Raw genomic sequence first — 16,624 nt, forward strand, 5'->3', positions numbered from 1 at the left:
TGTTAATGACAATTTTTTTTTTATTGTTAATGAGTTTGTAACCTTGAGTTTTGCAGTTGCACTTATGTTAGTCTTTCAACTCAATCATTCTTCTAACTGAGAACTCGGCCAATCAGTGGTGCTAAACACAGGAAGCAATTAAATCTCATAAACAATCCTTCATTGAATTTTGTTTATAATTTGTCTATAAAATTGTTACGAGTACACCTCTGCTTAACATTGTATCCTTATTAACGTGAATTAAAATCACAGCGGTCATTCATCGTCTCCCATTGTAGTCACAGTGAAGCTAAGCGCTACATAACGTTCATATCTAGCACTTTGACGCAATGGTCACACAACGGCAATCGTTGGTGTCGTCCCAAAATACAAAAAGGAAGCAGTGAGCAGGTAAAAATGATTTAATGTAGACAAAAATAAAAGGCAAAGGCACTAAAGTATAGGGAATGCTATGCAAACAAAACTAAAGGCAATAAAACAACAAAAATGGAATGCTGGAGAACAGCAAAGACTGACGGGTGAAAAGTGTGATCTTACACTTATGTTAATCTTTCAACCCAATCATTATTCAAAATGAAAAAAAAAAAATACGAAGAACTCGGCCAATCAGTGGTGCTAAAAACAGGAAGCAACTAAATTTTATAGCTAATCCTGGTCCACAAACAGAAATTGTGGAACCGGACAATTCTTCATTGAAGGGGACCTATGATGAATTTATTTTTTTCTGACTTATAAATGTTGTTGACATATTGCATAATCATGCTAAATAATGCCAAAGGGTTAAATTATTAGGTTGATGCATTTTAGCGTGAGCTTGCACGCATTTTTGCATGCCTCAAACATAGCAACTAACGTTGTGGTCAAAAGTTGGAATTGCAACATTTTATTATATTCAACACTCTACAGCCATCTGGCGGCTAAAGTGGATAGTGCACGCCCCAACGTTTCCACGTTTCATGTCTCAGGCAAACTGCGACAAAAGGGACCATGTGAAATTCTTTCCTACTGTATCTGTTTAGGGCAGTGCGTCTCAATTATTTTCTGTTACGCCCCTCCAGGAAGAAGACAATAAATTGTGCCCCATTCACTCTGTATCACGACTATAAACAGTATAATTTGTCCAAAAATTGTTACAAGTACAGCTCTGCATAACATTGTATCCTCATTAACGTGAATTAAAAACACACCGGTCTTTTATCGTCTCCCATTGCAGTCACAGTGAAGCTACAATAAGCTCTACATAAGCTTCATATCTAGCAGTGTGACGCAATGGTCACATGACCAATTGTTGGATTCGTCCAAAAATACAGAAAGCCAAGGAGGCAATGAGCAGGTATTAAGTATTTAATGTAGACAAAAACAAAAGGTAAAGGTACTAAAGCATAGGGAATGCTATGCAAAACAAAACTAAACTGGACAAGCTATAAAACACCAAAAACAGAATGCTGGAGAACAGCAAAGACTCACGGGTGAAAAGTGTGAGCTTGCACTTATGTTAATCTATCAACTCACTCTTCTTCTTCAAAATGAAAAAAAAATACGAAGAACTCGGCCAATCTTTGTTGTAACGGTGTAGCATGCAAGGACGGGATTTGAAGAAGTGTCAAAAGAATGAGCTAACTGTTTTAATGACATTAATACTTTACTTAAATCAATAACTAAGGAGCATCTCCTCATCCGGAAACAACAACAAATGTGTCCCGTGAAAAATCGTTTGATCAGAACTCTCTAATAACTACGGCGCGTCACGGAGTACAAGGGCGGACGCGGCACAATTTTTCATGATATATGCAGATCTCATATACAGATCAGCAGGTACCAGAAAGTGGGAAAAGTTGATTTCCATAATATTGTGAAACAAAACGTCAGAAAATGTCTTACCTTAAACACACAATAATACTACTCGTATGTTTAATGCGCCGACAATCCATCAGGCGGCACGGTTTCTTATAGCTTACCAAAGTCGTACTAAAACATGTTGATAGATTCTTGAGCGCCGTGTGAAATGTTCTATATTTTCAATGGAACATATAAAATGTGGGTGTTGTTTACTTGAGTCATATTGCCATCATATTGCAGTTGACACGTATCTGTTATATTTGACTGCCATCTACTGGTCACACTTATCATCACACCATGTACCAAATAAAATTGCTTCAAAGTCGGTAAGAAAACCAGAATTATTCCGTATATTAGACGCACCGGGCTATAAGGCGCACTGTTGAGTTTAGAGAAAAACAACTGACTTTAAGTCCACCTTTTATTCCGGAAAATACCAGGTATTAAAAATCATGTATTCATGTACTTATTTTTTGAATGAACTATGGTTGGACATTCATTTTAATTTTGTTCTATTAGTGAACCAAAAAAGTACAGAACCTTGCCTTCATTACATTCTTTAATGCACTTAATATTCATTAGCGTTGCGAATGTTTGGGTGTCCCACGATTCGATTCAATATCGATTCTTGGGGTCGCGATTTGATTATAAATTGATTTTTTTCGATTCAACGCGATTCTCGATTCAAAAACGATATTTTTCTGATTCGAAACGATTCTCTATTCATTCAGTACGTAGGATTTCAGCAGGATCTACCCCAGTCTGCTGACATGCTAGCAGAGTAGAATATTTTTTTTAAAACGCTTTTATAATTGTAACGGACAATGTTTTATCAACTGATTGCAATAATGTAAATGTGTTTGAACTATTAAACGAACCAAAAATATGACTTATTTTATATTTGTGAAAACATTGGACACAGTGTGTTGTCAAGCTTATGAGATGCGATGCAAGTGTAAGCCACTGTGACACTATTGTTCTTTTTTTTTATTTCTATAAATGTCTAATGATAATGTCAATGAGGGTTTTTTAATCACTGCTATGCTGAAATGTTAACTAATATTGATACTGTTGTTGATAATATTCATTTTTGTTTCACTACTTTTGGTTTGTTCTGTGTCGTGTTTGTGTTTCCTCTCAATTGCTCTGTTTATTGCAGTTCTGAGTGTTGCTCGGTCAGGTTTGGTTTTGGAATTGGATTGCATTGTTGTGGTATTGCTGTGTATTGGTTTGTTGGATTGATTTAAAAAAAAAAAATCGATTTTTTAAAAATGAGAATCGATTCTGAATGTGAGAATCGCGAATCAAATTCTAATCGATTTTTTCCCAAAAACCTAATTATCATATATTTTATATATATTTTTTCTGTCATTTCCAAACCCTTTGCAGATGTCTCTTCTATTGTGTTTGAAACCGAGCAATTTTAATTAAAAAAAAAAAAATCAACTTACCAAACGTCCTCTGCGTCCACATCGCACTCGGCCCCAAACTGGCAAATGTCACATGTGGATGTTTCCTTTGGACCTGCCTCAGCGGAACCTTCTCCTCCTGAAAGTAAGACATAAATAAGAGTATATGTTACAATTTTCAGTGTACCCACATAACCTGAATGATTCAACAGTCGAACAAATGTTTGAGAAAAATGCAGTCCAAACACAAACAAATACTGTACAGCAGGGGTCACCAACCTTTTTGAAATCAAGAGCTACTTCTTGGGTACTAATTAATGCGAAGGGCTACCAGTTTGATACACACTTAAATGAATTGCCGGAAATAGCCAATTTGCTCAATTTACCATTAATAAATAAATCTATATTTCTGTCTGTTATTCCGTTGTACGTACATTTTGATTTTAAATGATTATAAAAACACTTAATTGAACGTTTAAAATAGGAGAAAACATGAAAAAAATGAAAATAAAATTTTGAAACATAGTTTATTTTCTATTACGACTATTTTAAAGTCAAAATTCAACCGAAAAAAATTAAGAGAAAAACTAGCTAATTTGACTCTTTTTGAAAAAAAAAAAAAAAAAAAAAGAATTTATGGAACATCATTAGTAATTTTTCCTGATTAAGATTAATTTTAGAATTTTGATGACATGTTTTAAATAGGTTAAAATCCAATCTGCACTTTGTTAGAATATATAACAAATTGAACCAAGCTATATTTCTAACAAATACAAATCATTATTTTTTCGAGATTTTCCAGAACAAAAATTTTAAAAGAAATTCAAAAGACTTTGAATTCTGATTTAAATTTGATTCTACACATTTTCTAGATTTGCCAGAATAATTTTTTGGAATTTTAATCATAACAAGTTTAAAGAAATATTTCACAAATATTCTTTGTCGAAAAAACAGAACCTATAATGAAGAATTAAATGAAAATGTATTTATTATTCTTTAAAATAAAAAAAAATAAAAAAAAATAAAAAATAAAATATATATATATATTTGAACATTGATTTAACTTGTCAGGAAAGAAGAGGAAGGAATTTAAAAGGTAAAAAGGTATATGTGTTTAAAAATCCTCAAATCATTTTTAAGGTTGTATTTTTTCTCAAAAATTGTCTTTCTGAAAGTTATAAGAAGCAAAGTAAAACAATAAATGGATTTATATAAACAAGTGAAGACAAAGTCTTTAAAATATTTTCTTGGATTTTCTAATTCTATTTGAGTTTTGTCTCTCTTGGAATTAAAAATGTAGAGTAAAGCGAGACCAGCTTGCTAGTAAATTAAAAAAAAAAAATAGAGCCAGCTCACTGGTAAGTGCTGCTATTTGAGCTATTTTTAGAACAGGCCAGCGGGCGACTCATTTGGTCCTTACGGGCCACTTGGTGCCCGCGGTCACCGCGTTGGTGACCCCTGCTGGGTCATCAAGCCGGCCCACTTCAGCTAAGTTGTGTTACTCGCCTCCAGCCTGATCACCTTTAGTGTTATTTTCATTTCCTGTTCCTCCTGGTACATTACATCCTATCCTTTGTAACTTCGCCATTTGTTTGCATATTGCACATTTTACTTCAATTATCCTGGGGATATACCTTTTGACAGGTTGCTCTGCCTACTTCCTCTGCATCCTGGGGTCCCTTCTCATTGTGTGTTCAACATAATATTAAATGTTCATGCATCTATTTTGTCATTTATATGTAGGGATGGGCGCCAAATTTTGCTACTTTTATATGCACCGACCGAATGCCGTAACCGCACATCCGATTGCAGACTAAACACCGAATCAAACACTTGGTGAGGAAACAATCACTCAATGCCAACAAAACAAGTACCGTATTTCCGGGGCGCTAATTAATTCATAACCTCTTCTCACTCCTGTGCTTACCAAAGGTATGCGGTAAAAGTAAGCATGCGCTAATTAAATTAAAACCTCTTCTCACTCCTGCACTTAATAAAGGCATGCAGTAAAAAATTTTGTGTAATGTAAGCTTGGACCTTAAATCCTACTGAATAACTCATAATTTTCTTCCCTTTATGCGATTTCAAATTACCGGTATTGAAATCAGCCTCCTCCATTTTGAAAATTATGACCGGGGAAGTGTCACTCGTGACGTCACGAGTTTGACCAGGCGGTAATACTAAGCATGCGCTAATTATTTTGCAAAGCGAGTTTTACCCGGCAGTAATTGAAGGCTTGATAGAAAACGCCCAAACATGAAAAAAAATGCTCCACTTTTCCAAAGTGCTCTAGCTTGATGCTAATTGACATTGGATTTGCCATATATATGCTACTGACTAGCACTAGCGATTTTACATGCTTATTTAAACACCTTGAAATTTGGTTATGAAATATATTTATTTTTTAAATAATTTAAGATACAAAATTAAAACATTGTGTAGGATTTGTCAAAATCCAGTGCTTTTTCGGGCCCGAATTACAAAATCATAATTTCACAAGCAAATGTAGTGTTCATGAAACAAATACACCTTTAAACGTAACATTTTTCTGCATTTTTTGAAAATGCTACGAAATCAGGCATTTTAATCCATGCCAGTCACAAGCCACGTGTGTAATGTTCTATATTCTCAATGAAACATCAACGCTTTGGTGTTGCTTGCTTACATGTACTTGCTAGTGTCATTTATTAAACAGGCGCCAGTCAACCTGCAGTCTACACGTATCTCTTTTGTGTGACTGCCATCTCCTGGTCACAAATATCATTACACCATGCACCAAAAAAAAAAAAAAATTGCTTCGAGGTCGGTAAGCACGACCAGAATGAATACGTACATTAGGCGCGCCGGGTTATAAGGCGCTCTGTCCTAAGTGCGCCTTGTACGGTACTTAATTACTCTGCATTTCTCTATAGATCTTAATAAAAAGTAGAGATGTCTGATAATATCGGACTGGCGATATTATCGGCCGATAAATGCTTTAAAATGTAATATCGGAAATTATCGGTATCGGTTTCAAAAAGTAAAATGTATGACTTTTTAAAACGCCGCTGTACGGAGCAGTTGCGTCTCCCAGTCATACTTCCCAACCCTCCCGATTTTCCCGGGAGTCTCCCGAATTTCAGTGCCCCTCACAAAAATCTCCCGGGGCAACCATTCTCCCGATTTCCACCCAGACAACAATATTGGGGGCGTGCCTTAAAGGCACTGCCTTTGCGTGCCGGCCCAGTCACATAATATCTACGGTTTTTCACACACACACACAAGTGAATACAAAAATACTTGATTAACAGCCATACAGGTCACACTGAGGGTGGCCCTATAAACAACTTTAACACTGTTACAAATATCCGCCTCAAGTGGAGGAGTTCAAGTACCTCTCAGTCTTTTACATGAGTGAGGAAAGAGTGGATCGTGAGATCGACAGGCGGATCGGTGCGGCGTCTTCAGTAATGCAGACGATGTATCGATCCGTTGTGGTAAAGAGGGAGCTGAGCCGGAAGGCAAAGCTCTGTATGTACCGGTCGATCTACGTTCCCATCCTCACCTATGGTCATGAGCTTTGGGTTTTGACCGAAAGGATAAGATCACGGGTACAAGTGGCCGAAATTGATTTTCTCCGCCGGGTGGCGGGGCTCTCCCTTAGAGATAGGGTGAGAAGCTCTGCCATCCGGGAGGAGCTCAAAGTAAAGCTGCTTATCCTCCACATCGATAGGAGCGAGGTGAGGTGGTTCGGGCATCTGGTCAGGATGCCACCCGAACGCCTCCCTAGGGAGGTATTTCGGGCACGTCCGACCGGTAGGAGGCCACGGGGAAGACCCAGGACACGTTGGGAAGACTATGTCTCCCGGCTGGCCTGGGAACGCCTTGGGATTCCCCGGGAAGAGCTAGACGAAGTGGCTGTGGAGAGGGAAGTCTGTGTTTTCCTGCTTAGGCTGCTGCCCCCGTGATCCGACCTCGTATAAGCGGAAGAAGATGGATGGATGGACAAATATGCGCCACATTGTGAACCCACACAAAACAGGAATGACAAACACATTTCGGGAGAACATCCGCACCGTAACCAAACAGAAGAAATACCCAGAACCCCTTGCAGCACTAACTCTTCCGGGACGCTGCAATATACCTCCTACCCTGCCCCCCCAACCCCGCCCACCTCAACTTTCCAAATTGCTGCTGTTTTGAGGCATGTAAAAAAAAAACAATGCACTTTGTGACTTCAACAATAAATATGGCATTTTTTTTTTACATAACTTGAGTTGATTAATTTTGGAAAACCTTGTTACATTGTTTCATGCATTCAGCGGGGCATCACTACAAAAATTAGGCATAATAATGTGTTCATTCCACGACTGTGTCACGCCTAGGAAATCATCTTTTGTTTTGGTCATGTTCGGTTTTGTTTTTTGGATATTCAGTTCTTGTTCCTGCACTTCCTTGTTTGTCTTATAACCATAGCAACACATTCGTTTTTCACCTGGTCCTCATGTCGCGCCCTTGTCCTCATGTCTCACACCTGTTTGTAGTTATCATTGGTGTTATTTAAACCGGTAGTTGCCAAGTATTCAGTCTGGCAACTTCCCGTTGTCTTCAACCCCCTTCATGCCATACCTTGCTGTTCATTTTGTCCACGCCACGTGAGTTTTTGTTATTTATGCCACAGTGCAAGTATTTTTTTCATGTCTATAGTTTGTAGCCTTTGTGCTAGTCTTTTGTTTTTTAATTAGTCAAGTTTGTTCTCCGCCCTCGTGCGCGCCTTTTGTTTTGCTTCCTTTGTTTGTCTTTTTTTAGTATATAAATAAACATGTACTCACATTCACGTCTCGCTCGTGCCAATTTCCCTTTGCATCGGAGAAACAATCCACGTCCAAGTCCATGTTTGACAGACTGTATATATCGGTATCGGTTGGTATCGCACTCGGTAATTAAGAGGTGGACAATACCGGTGTATCGGATATCGGCCAACAAGCCATTAGAGGAAATCTCTAATAAAAAGTAGAACTGATTCATTCAGTCATGCAAAATGTGTGCTCTCCAGCAACACATTCGTACTTGTTCTCCTCACACACCCATCAAAAAGTTAGGGATCAAATACATCTCCTTTCTGCATTTTCTCCGAGCCGTTTTTTCCCCCGCCCTTACTTTATGCAAGTCTCCTTGCCGGACTCCCCTATCACTCTCAAATCCCCGCTGATCTTTTTGGACTCCAAGTTTTTGTTTCATGTCTATAGTTTGTAGCCTTTGTGCTAGTCTGTTTTTTTAATTCGTCAAGTTTGTTCTCCGCCCTCGTGCGCGCCTTTTGTTTTGCTTCCTTTGTTTGTCTTTTTTTTAGTACATGAATAAACATGTACTCACATTCACGTCTCGCTCGTGCCAATTTCCCTTTGCATCGGAGAAACAATACACGTCCAAGTCCATGTTTGACAGACTGTATATATCGGTATCGGTTGATATCGGAATCGGTAATTAAGAGGTGGACAATACCGGTGTATCGGATATCGGCCAACAAGCCATTATCGGACATCTCTAATAAAAAGTAGAACTGATTCATTCAGTCATGCAAAATGTGTGCTATCCAGCAACACATTCGTACTTGTTTCTCCTCACACACCCATCAAAAAGTTAGGGATCAAATACATCTCCTTTCTGCATTTTCTCCGAGCCGTTTTTCCCCCGCCCCTACTTTATGCAAGTCTCCTTGCCGGACTCCCCTATCACTCTCAAATCCCCGCTGATCTTTTTGGACTCCAGGTTCTTGTTTCATGTCTATAGTTTGTAGCCTTTGTGCTAGTCTTTTGTTTTTTTAATTCGTCAAGTATGTTCTCCGCCCTCGTGCGCGCCTTTTGTTTTGCTTCCTTTGTTTGTCTTTTTTTTTAGTATATAAATAAACATGTACTCACATTCACGTCTCGCTCGTGCCAATTTCCCTTTGCATTGGAGAAACAATCCACGTCCAAGTCCATGTTTGACGGGCTGTATATATCTGTATCGGTTGATATCGGAATCGGTGATTAAGAGGTGGACAATACTGGAATATCGGATTTCAACCAACAAGCCAGTATCGCACATCTCTAATAAAAAGTAGAACTGATTCATTCAGTCATGCAACATGTGTGCTATCCAGCAACACATTTGTACTTGTTCTCCTCGCACACCCATCAAAAAGTTAGGGATCAAATACATCTCCTTTCTGCATTTTCTCCGAGCCGTTTTTCCCCCCTCCCCTACTTTACGCAAGTCACCTTGCCGGACTCCCCTATCACTCTCAAATCCCCGCTGATCTTTTTGGACTCCAAGTTTTTGTTTCATGTCTATAGTTTGTAGCCTTTGTGCTAGTCTTTTGTTTTTTTAATTAGTCAAGTTTGTTCTCCGCCCTCGTGCGCGCCTTTTGTTTTGCTTCCTTTGTCTTTTTTTAGTACATGAATAAACATGTACTCACATTCACGTCTCGCTCGTGCCAATTTCCCTTTGCATCGGAGAAACAATCCACGTCCACGTCCATGTTTGACAGACTGTATATATCTGTATCGGTTGATATCGGAATCGGTGATTAAGAGGTGGACAATACCGGAATATCGGATTTCAACCAACAAGCCAGTATCGGACATCTCTAATAAAAAGTAGAACTGATTCAATCAGTCATGCAAAATGTGTGCTATCCAGCAACACATTCGTACTTGTTCTCCTCGCACACCCATCAAAAAGTTAGGGATCAAATACATCTCCTTTCTGCATTTTCTCCCAGCCGTTTTCCCCCCGCCCCTACTTTACGCAAGTCTCCTTGCTGGACTCCCCTATCACTGTCAAATCCCAGCTGATCATTTTGGACTCCAGGTTCTTGTTTCATGTCTATAGTTTGTAGCCTTTGTGCTAGTCTTTTGTTTTTTCATTAGTCAAGTTTGTTCTCCGCCCTCGTGCGCGCCTTTTGTTTTGCTTCCTTTGTTTGTCTTTTTTTAAGTATATAAATAAAAATGTACTCACATTCACGTCTCGCTCGTGCCAATTTCCCTTTGCATCGGAGAAACAATCCACGTCCAAGTCCATGTTTGACAGACTGTATATATCAGTATCGGTTGATATCGGAAACGGTAATTAAGAGGTGGACAATACCGGTGTATCGGATATCGGCCAACAAGCCATTATCGGACATCTCTAATAAAAAGTAGAACTGATTCATTCAGTCATGCAAAATGTGTGCTATCCAGCAACACATTCATACTTGTTCTCCTCGCACACCCATCAAAAAGTTAGGGATCAAATACATCTCCTTTCTGCATTTTCTCCGAGCCGTTTTCCCCCCGCCCCTACTTTACGCAAGTCTCCTTGCCGGACTCCCCTATCACTCTCAAATCCCCGCTGATCTTTTTGGACTCCCTCTTTTATTCCATCCTGCTGATTTTCTCACACTGAGTGGCGGTGTGGGTACTGGCATCAGGCTTACAGTGGCTTAGGGACTCTGCCAGCGCATATCACGCCTGGGAGGCAGGGCGAGGAAAAAAAAAAAAAAGGCAATTTGGATGATCTCAATTTTCATTCTTCTACCGAAGAGGGGCTCTGCCAGTCTCCTCGCGGCCCTTTCCTCAGACACGTTCTGTTTATAAGCACAAAAGGGCCCATGAGGACAACTGCAAAAAAAAAGATGGTGAAGAGGTGGAACTTGGCATGTCATGTATTTAATCTCGCACACACGCATGCACTCATGCACAGACACCCACATCGCCCGCCGCCGCCGCCGCCGCCGCCATGCATTGCTCCCTTGTGTCGCCGCTTTCATTTTCCCTTTTGAAAACTTCTCATTTCTTCTGATCCCCCGTGACATCCGCGGAATGAACGATGAAGAAATCTGGTGAAGAGGTGTGACCTGATTTTATGCCAACAGCTTAAATTGGCTTTGGCTTGCAATCCAAAGGTCAAAGTCTGCTTCATTTCTTTTACTTTGTGTCTGCCATAGATCCCAAGTCTGGATTGTTCCCCTTTTATTCATAGCTGTGCCAACTTAATGACCAACATTAAAATACAGTAGCGCAGTAGGCCTTGGTATTCATTAAAAACAAAGCTGAGGTCTATATTTAATATTTTTGCCCACTGCTTGAACGGTAACACTGTGTTTGAATATGGGAAAATGAAACACCTTTCTTTTATTAATTAGATTATTTGGCGTGCCGCAAAATGCTCCCCTCACCTCCCAGCTGGTGGAACAAGGGGACGGGTCAAATGCAGAGAATAATTTCACCACACCTAGTGTGTGTGTGTGTGTGAGACTTTCAGTGGTACTCTAACTTTAACCATCTTTCAAGGTTATTTAAAAAAAATAAAAAACAATATATACATATATATATATATATATATATATATATATATATATACATATACATATAGTCAAAGTTTGTTGTTGACGAACCCCAAGATGCAGAGATGGAGGCAGGCATGGAGTGAGAAAACATGATTTAATTAAAATACTAGAACAAGAACAAACCAAAGGGGTACAAAAAAAAACCCTTGCGTGGGCGGATAACAAACTAAGAGAGCTAGCATGGGAGCTAGAAGATAAACTGAGCTTAGCATGGAAGCTAGCAAAAACAAAAAGGGGCTGTCATGCCAAATTTACTTCCAGTGTCACGATTAATAGACGTTTTGTTAACGCTATATTATAAAAATATAACGCTATATTATAAAAATATAACGCTATATTATAAAAATACAGACGTTTTGTTAACGCTATATTATAAAAAAAATTTAAAAAACAATTTACAAACACAAGCTATGGGATGACATAAGAGGAAACGTGACCCCGGAAGTAAATGCGTCATCCCATAGCTTGTGTTTGTAAATGTTTTTTTATAATACAGCGTTAACAAAAAGTCTGTATTTTTATAACATAGTGTTATATTTTTATAATATCGCGTTAACAAAATGTCTGTATTAATCATGACCCCGGAAGTAAATGGGGGGGGGGGGGGGGGGAGAAATTTGGCGTGACAGGGCCTAGCGTGGAAACTAGCAGGTATCGAGCAGAAAACACAAGTCGTACATGTAATATGAAAACAAACTTGGAAGCAGGGAACAAAAGGCAGTAAGCTAAAAAACGCAATCAAATGTAGCTTACCGCAACGCTGCATTGACAAGAAATGATACGACACGACACGACAGGTAGCAACGACAAGAGCGACAAGAAGTGACAATACAATAATCCAGCACTGACTGGAAGACAAAGCGGGTACAAATAGGAGCGGGCTGATTGACACCAGGTGTGGCCAGTGGCCAATAAGCCGCATCTGAGGGGAAAACAGCACACAGGGAAAAAAACAGGAAACAGACAAAATAAGAGCGCTGACAGGAACTAAAAACAGGACACACACAGAGGAAAAACTAAAACACAAACAAACTGTCTGTGGCAAAGTGACATATATATATATATATATATTTAATTGTTATTTTTTTTAATTTTTTTTTTTTTTTTTTCAATATTTATTTTAAAAATTAACAGTCAATTAATGATATTGTTTAAATACAGATACACATTCTTGGCCAATTAAGCGAATTCAGATTACTGACTCAAATAAATGCACAAGCTTAATGCTGATATAATGTATACTCTATGTATACTTTGCTATTGCCGTGCAACTGATTATTAGCATTCGTGTTTTTAACTTCCACCAAAGTTGTCAATGAAAACTATATTTAAGTAGCCCGTTTCAATCAAACAGCCGGTGCGTAATTTGTAGAATACTTAAAGTATTAACACTTCGCAGGGCCCAACCAAAAAAACAACACCACAAGTTGTATTGTACGTTATACCGGTACTTTTAAAGTACCGCGGTACTAATGGATTTAAAAAAAATGGTGATATACTGCTTCTGAAAAATACCCAAGCCAACTGTCGTATTCGCCAGCGCACACGCAGAGCGTACTTACAAGCAGAAACAGTGTGGGAATAAAAAAGGAAGAATGGAAGCATTTTGGCTTAAAACCTAACGATAAAGGTGTTGCTATAAACATTAAAGCGCCGCTCTGGAAAGTGTTGCTTTAATGTCCTTCCTTTAACGTCCTTTTGCAGTCGGCAGTGTTTCAGCTACTTCTAAACCAGTAATCCTCGCCTCCATGGTTACAAATAAAGTTTTTTGCAAGTATCATCCCTGCAGAACGAGGAATGGCTAAACATGCAGGAGAATGCAATAATTTACAGCAAACAGCAATCTAGCGCTCCTTAAGGTAAACAAATGCCATGGGCGGATCAACTGTGACGATACCAAGTAAAAGAGCTGTACATAGTCGATACTACAATGATTACGTCAATATTTTGTCTTTTAGCACGAAATCTTTTGTCGTTTTTATTGGTAATAAACCCATGAAATATGTCCCTGGACACAGGAGAACTTTAATTATGACCAATGTATGATCCTGTAACTAATTGGTTTCCAAATTGATAGCAAAATGTGTAGTATCACCCAATACTTATGTAAAGTATCCAAACAACAGAAGAATAACGTATTATTACATTTTAACAGAAGTGTAGAAGGAGCATGTTAAAACAGAAAGTGAGCAGGTATTAACGGTGAATGAACAAGTAGATTAATAACCCATCATAATTTTGAGAAAATAATAGAACAAAAAATTACAATATGTTACCTCATACGTCAGAGTAGGAGCCTTAGTTTGCTTACTACTAAAATATAAATTGACAAATATCTTTGTGGAGAGGCGGCGAGGAGGCGGAGAATTCAAGCGAGCGGCGGGAGCGACGCCACAAGCGAGATCAAGTGCGTGGATCACGCGCCTGGACACAATTGACATATCCTCTCAATGTATAAAAAGGGAGAAGGAGGAGAGAACGGGACGGAAGGAGTTGGAGAGCCTGCAGCAGTGCATGAAGAGCGGAAGCGACAGAGAGCAAGACACAGACGACGACAACGGGGGCGGCTGAAAGCGACCGAAGAGCGAGCAGTGGAGGAGGAGCTGAGAAATGACCCGACGAGAGACTGAGGTTTATTTGAAAAAATTAACAAAAGTCAAACCTGATCAATCATGTCCTTCCTTGGTGGTCCATGGAACCCGCATGACGGCAAAAGTCCGTCACAATCTTCTTTCAAGCCACGCATGTTTAACGTATCATAAGATTTTCAAATGAAATTTTGTTGTGGTCCCCTTTATTTTGAAAAGCATTGGTTCTTGGTATCGGGACAACCCAACAACACACCATAAACTAGAGCTGGGCTAATATTTTGACTCGGGGGCCACATTGAGAGAAAAAACATGTGTCTAGGGGGGCCAAGGTGTATGTGTGTATACTTTATATGTACGCATTTAGTGTGTTGGGGTCTTTTTCCAGGAACACTATTACCAAAAGTCACAATGTCCGATCGATTTCTAAAAACGTTAAGAAAGACCACCTCAAAAATATGGGATGGAATTTTATATTTTTTTTTACTGAATGGGACACCAAATATGTACATGAAAATAAAGAAAGTGGAGTTTTACAATATTTACTATGAACAATAAAACACTGAATATTAACAAATGTGAATGTCGCTCCTCTTTTACTTCTCAGAACAGTTCCTCGATAGACACAACAAAAATGTAAAAAACAGCAAAATAAAAATGTAAAGTGTAATTAACACCTACAATATGCTACAAACCCCATTTCCATATGAGTTGGGAAATTGTGTTAGATGTAAATATAAACGGAATACAATGATTTGCAAATCCTTTTCACTACAAAGACCAAAAAAATTTGATGTTCAAATTCATAAACTTTATTTTTTTTGTTGCAAATAATAATTAACTTAGAATTTCATGGCTGCAACACGTGCCAAAGTAGTTGGGAAAGGGCATGTTCACCACTGTGTTACATCACCTTTTCGTTTAACAACACTCAATAAACGTTTGGGAACTGAGGAAACTAATTGTTGAAGCTTTGAAAGTGGAAATCTTTCCCATTCTTGTTTTGTGTAGAGCTTCAGTCGTTCAACAGTACGGGTTCTCCGCTGTCGTATTTTAAGCCTCATAATGCGCCACACATTTTCGATGGGAGACAGGTCTGGACTGCAGGCGGGCCAGGAAAGTACCCGCACTCTTTTTTTACGTCCATGATAACGTTGCTTGGATGACCACATATGTTGCTCCAAAATCTTTCAGCATTAATGGTGCCTTCACAGATGTGTAAGTTACCCATGCCTTGGGCACTAATGCACCCCCATACCATCACAGATGCTGGCTTTTGAACTTTGCGTCTCTTTGAACCACGTCCTCTGTTTCCAAATATAATTTGAAATGTGGGCTCGTCAGACCACAGAACATCTTTCCACTTTGCATCAGTCCATCTTCGATGTGCTCGGGCCCAGCCAAGCCGGCGGCGTTTCAGGATATTGTTGATAAATGAGTTTGGCTCTGCATAGTAGAGTTTTAACTTGCACTTACAGATGTAGCGACCAACTGTAGTTACTGACAGTGGTTTTATGAAGTGTTCATGAGCCCATGTGGTGATATCCTTTACACACTGATGTCGTTTTTTGATGCAGTACCGCCTGAGGGGTCAAAAGTCCGTAATATCATCGCTTACGTGCAGTGATTTCTCCAGATTCTCTGAACTTTTTGATGATTTTACGGACCGTAGATGGTAAAATCCCTAAATTCCTTGCAATAGCTCGTTGAGAAATGTTGTTCTAAAACTGTTGGACAAATTGCTTACAAAGTGGTGACCCTCGCCCCTTCCTTGTTTGTGAGTGACTGAGCATTTCATGGAAGCTGCTTTTATACCCAATCATGGCACCCACCTGTTCCCAATCAGCCTGCACACCTGTGGGATGTTCCATATAAGTGTCAGGCTTGGACATGGATTGTTTATGCTCCTTCGACGCAGAGGGATTACAGGACGAGCCAGGCGAGAATTCAGGTACATAGTTTAAATTATTTATACTCAAAATACAATAAATAAGGCAAAACAAAAAGCGCGCTCGATGGCGGATAATAATTTATACTAAAACTTAGAACAAAAACAGCACAATGGCATGACTATGCACAAACAAAACAAAACTAGCACTGTGGCATAAATACACAAACTTACACGGCATGGAACTTTGTACAAGGGCGTGAAGGTTGGAACAGCATGGGTAGGGTGCGTGCGAGTGTGAAGATCCCAGAATGATGAACAGAAAGAAAATAACTTAAATACTGGCTGTGATAATCAGGAACAGGTGTGGGACTGAGGGCAGGGGCATGACAAGGTGGGAACTAATGCGTTGGCATGGAAACAAACAAAACCAGGAAGTGAAAAACGTGACTGAATGTCCAAAAACTTAACACAGCATGAGCAAAACCAAAACATAACTTACAGGCGTGACAATAAGTGTTTTATGAGCATTCCTCAGCTTTATCAGTAT

At 39.1% G+C, this 16,624-nt stretch overlaps 1 protein-coding gene across 2 annotated transcripts in view; it reads right to left on the reverse strand.

Annotated features, from left to right (window-relative positions):
* The window catches only part of tmeff2a (transmembrane protein with EGF-like and two follistatin-like domains 2a), a 392,560-nt gene that overhangs the window by 75,404 nt on the left and 300,532 nt on the right, over window positions 1-16,624 (reverse strand). For both annotated transcript variants that reach the window (XM_061918441.1, XM_061918442.1), the window contains exon 5: window positions 3,291-3,387. In XM_061918441.1, the coding sequence (XP_061774425.1) occupies window positions 3,291-3,387 (97 nt within the window). The remainder of the gene's footprint in view (window positions 1-3,290; window positions 3,388-16,624) is intronic.

Source organism: Nerophis ophidion, linkage group LG13, assembly GCF_033978795.1.
Source record: "Nerophis ophidion isolate RoL-2023_Sa linkage group LG13, RoL_Noph_v1.0, whole genome shotgun sequence".
NCBI lineage: Eukaryota > Metazoa > Chordata > Actinopteri > Syngnathiformes > Syngnathidae > Nerophis > Nerophis ophidion.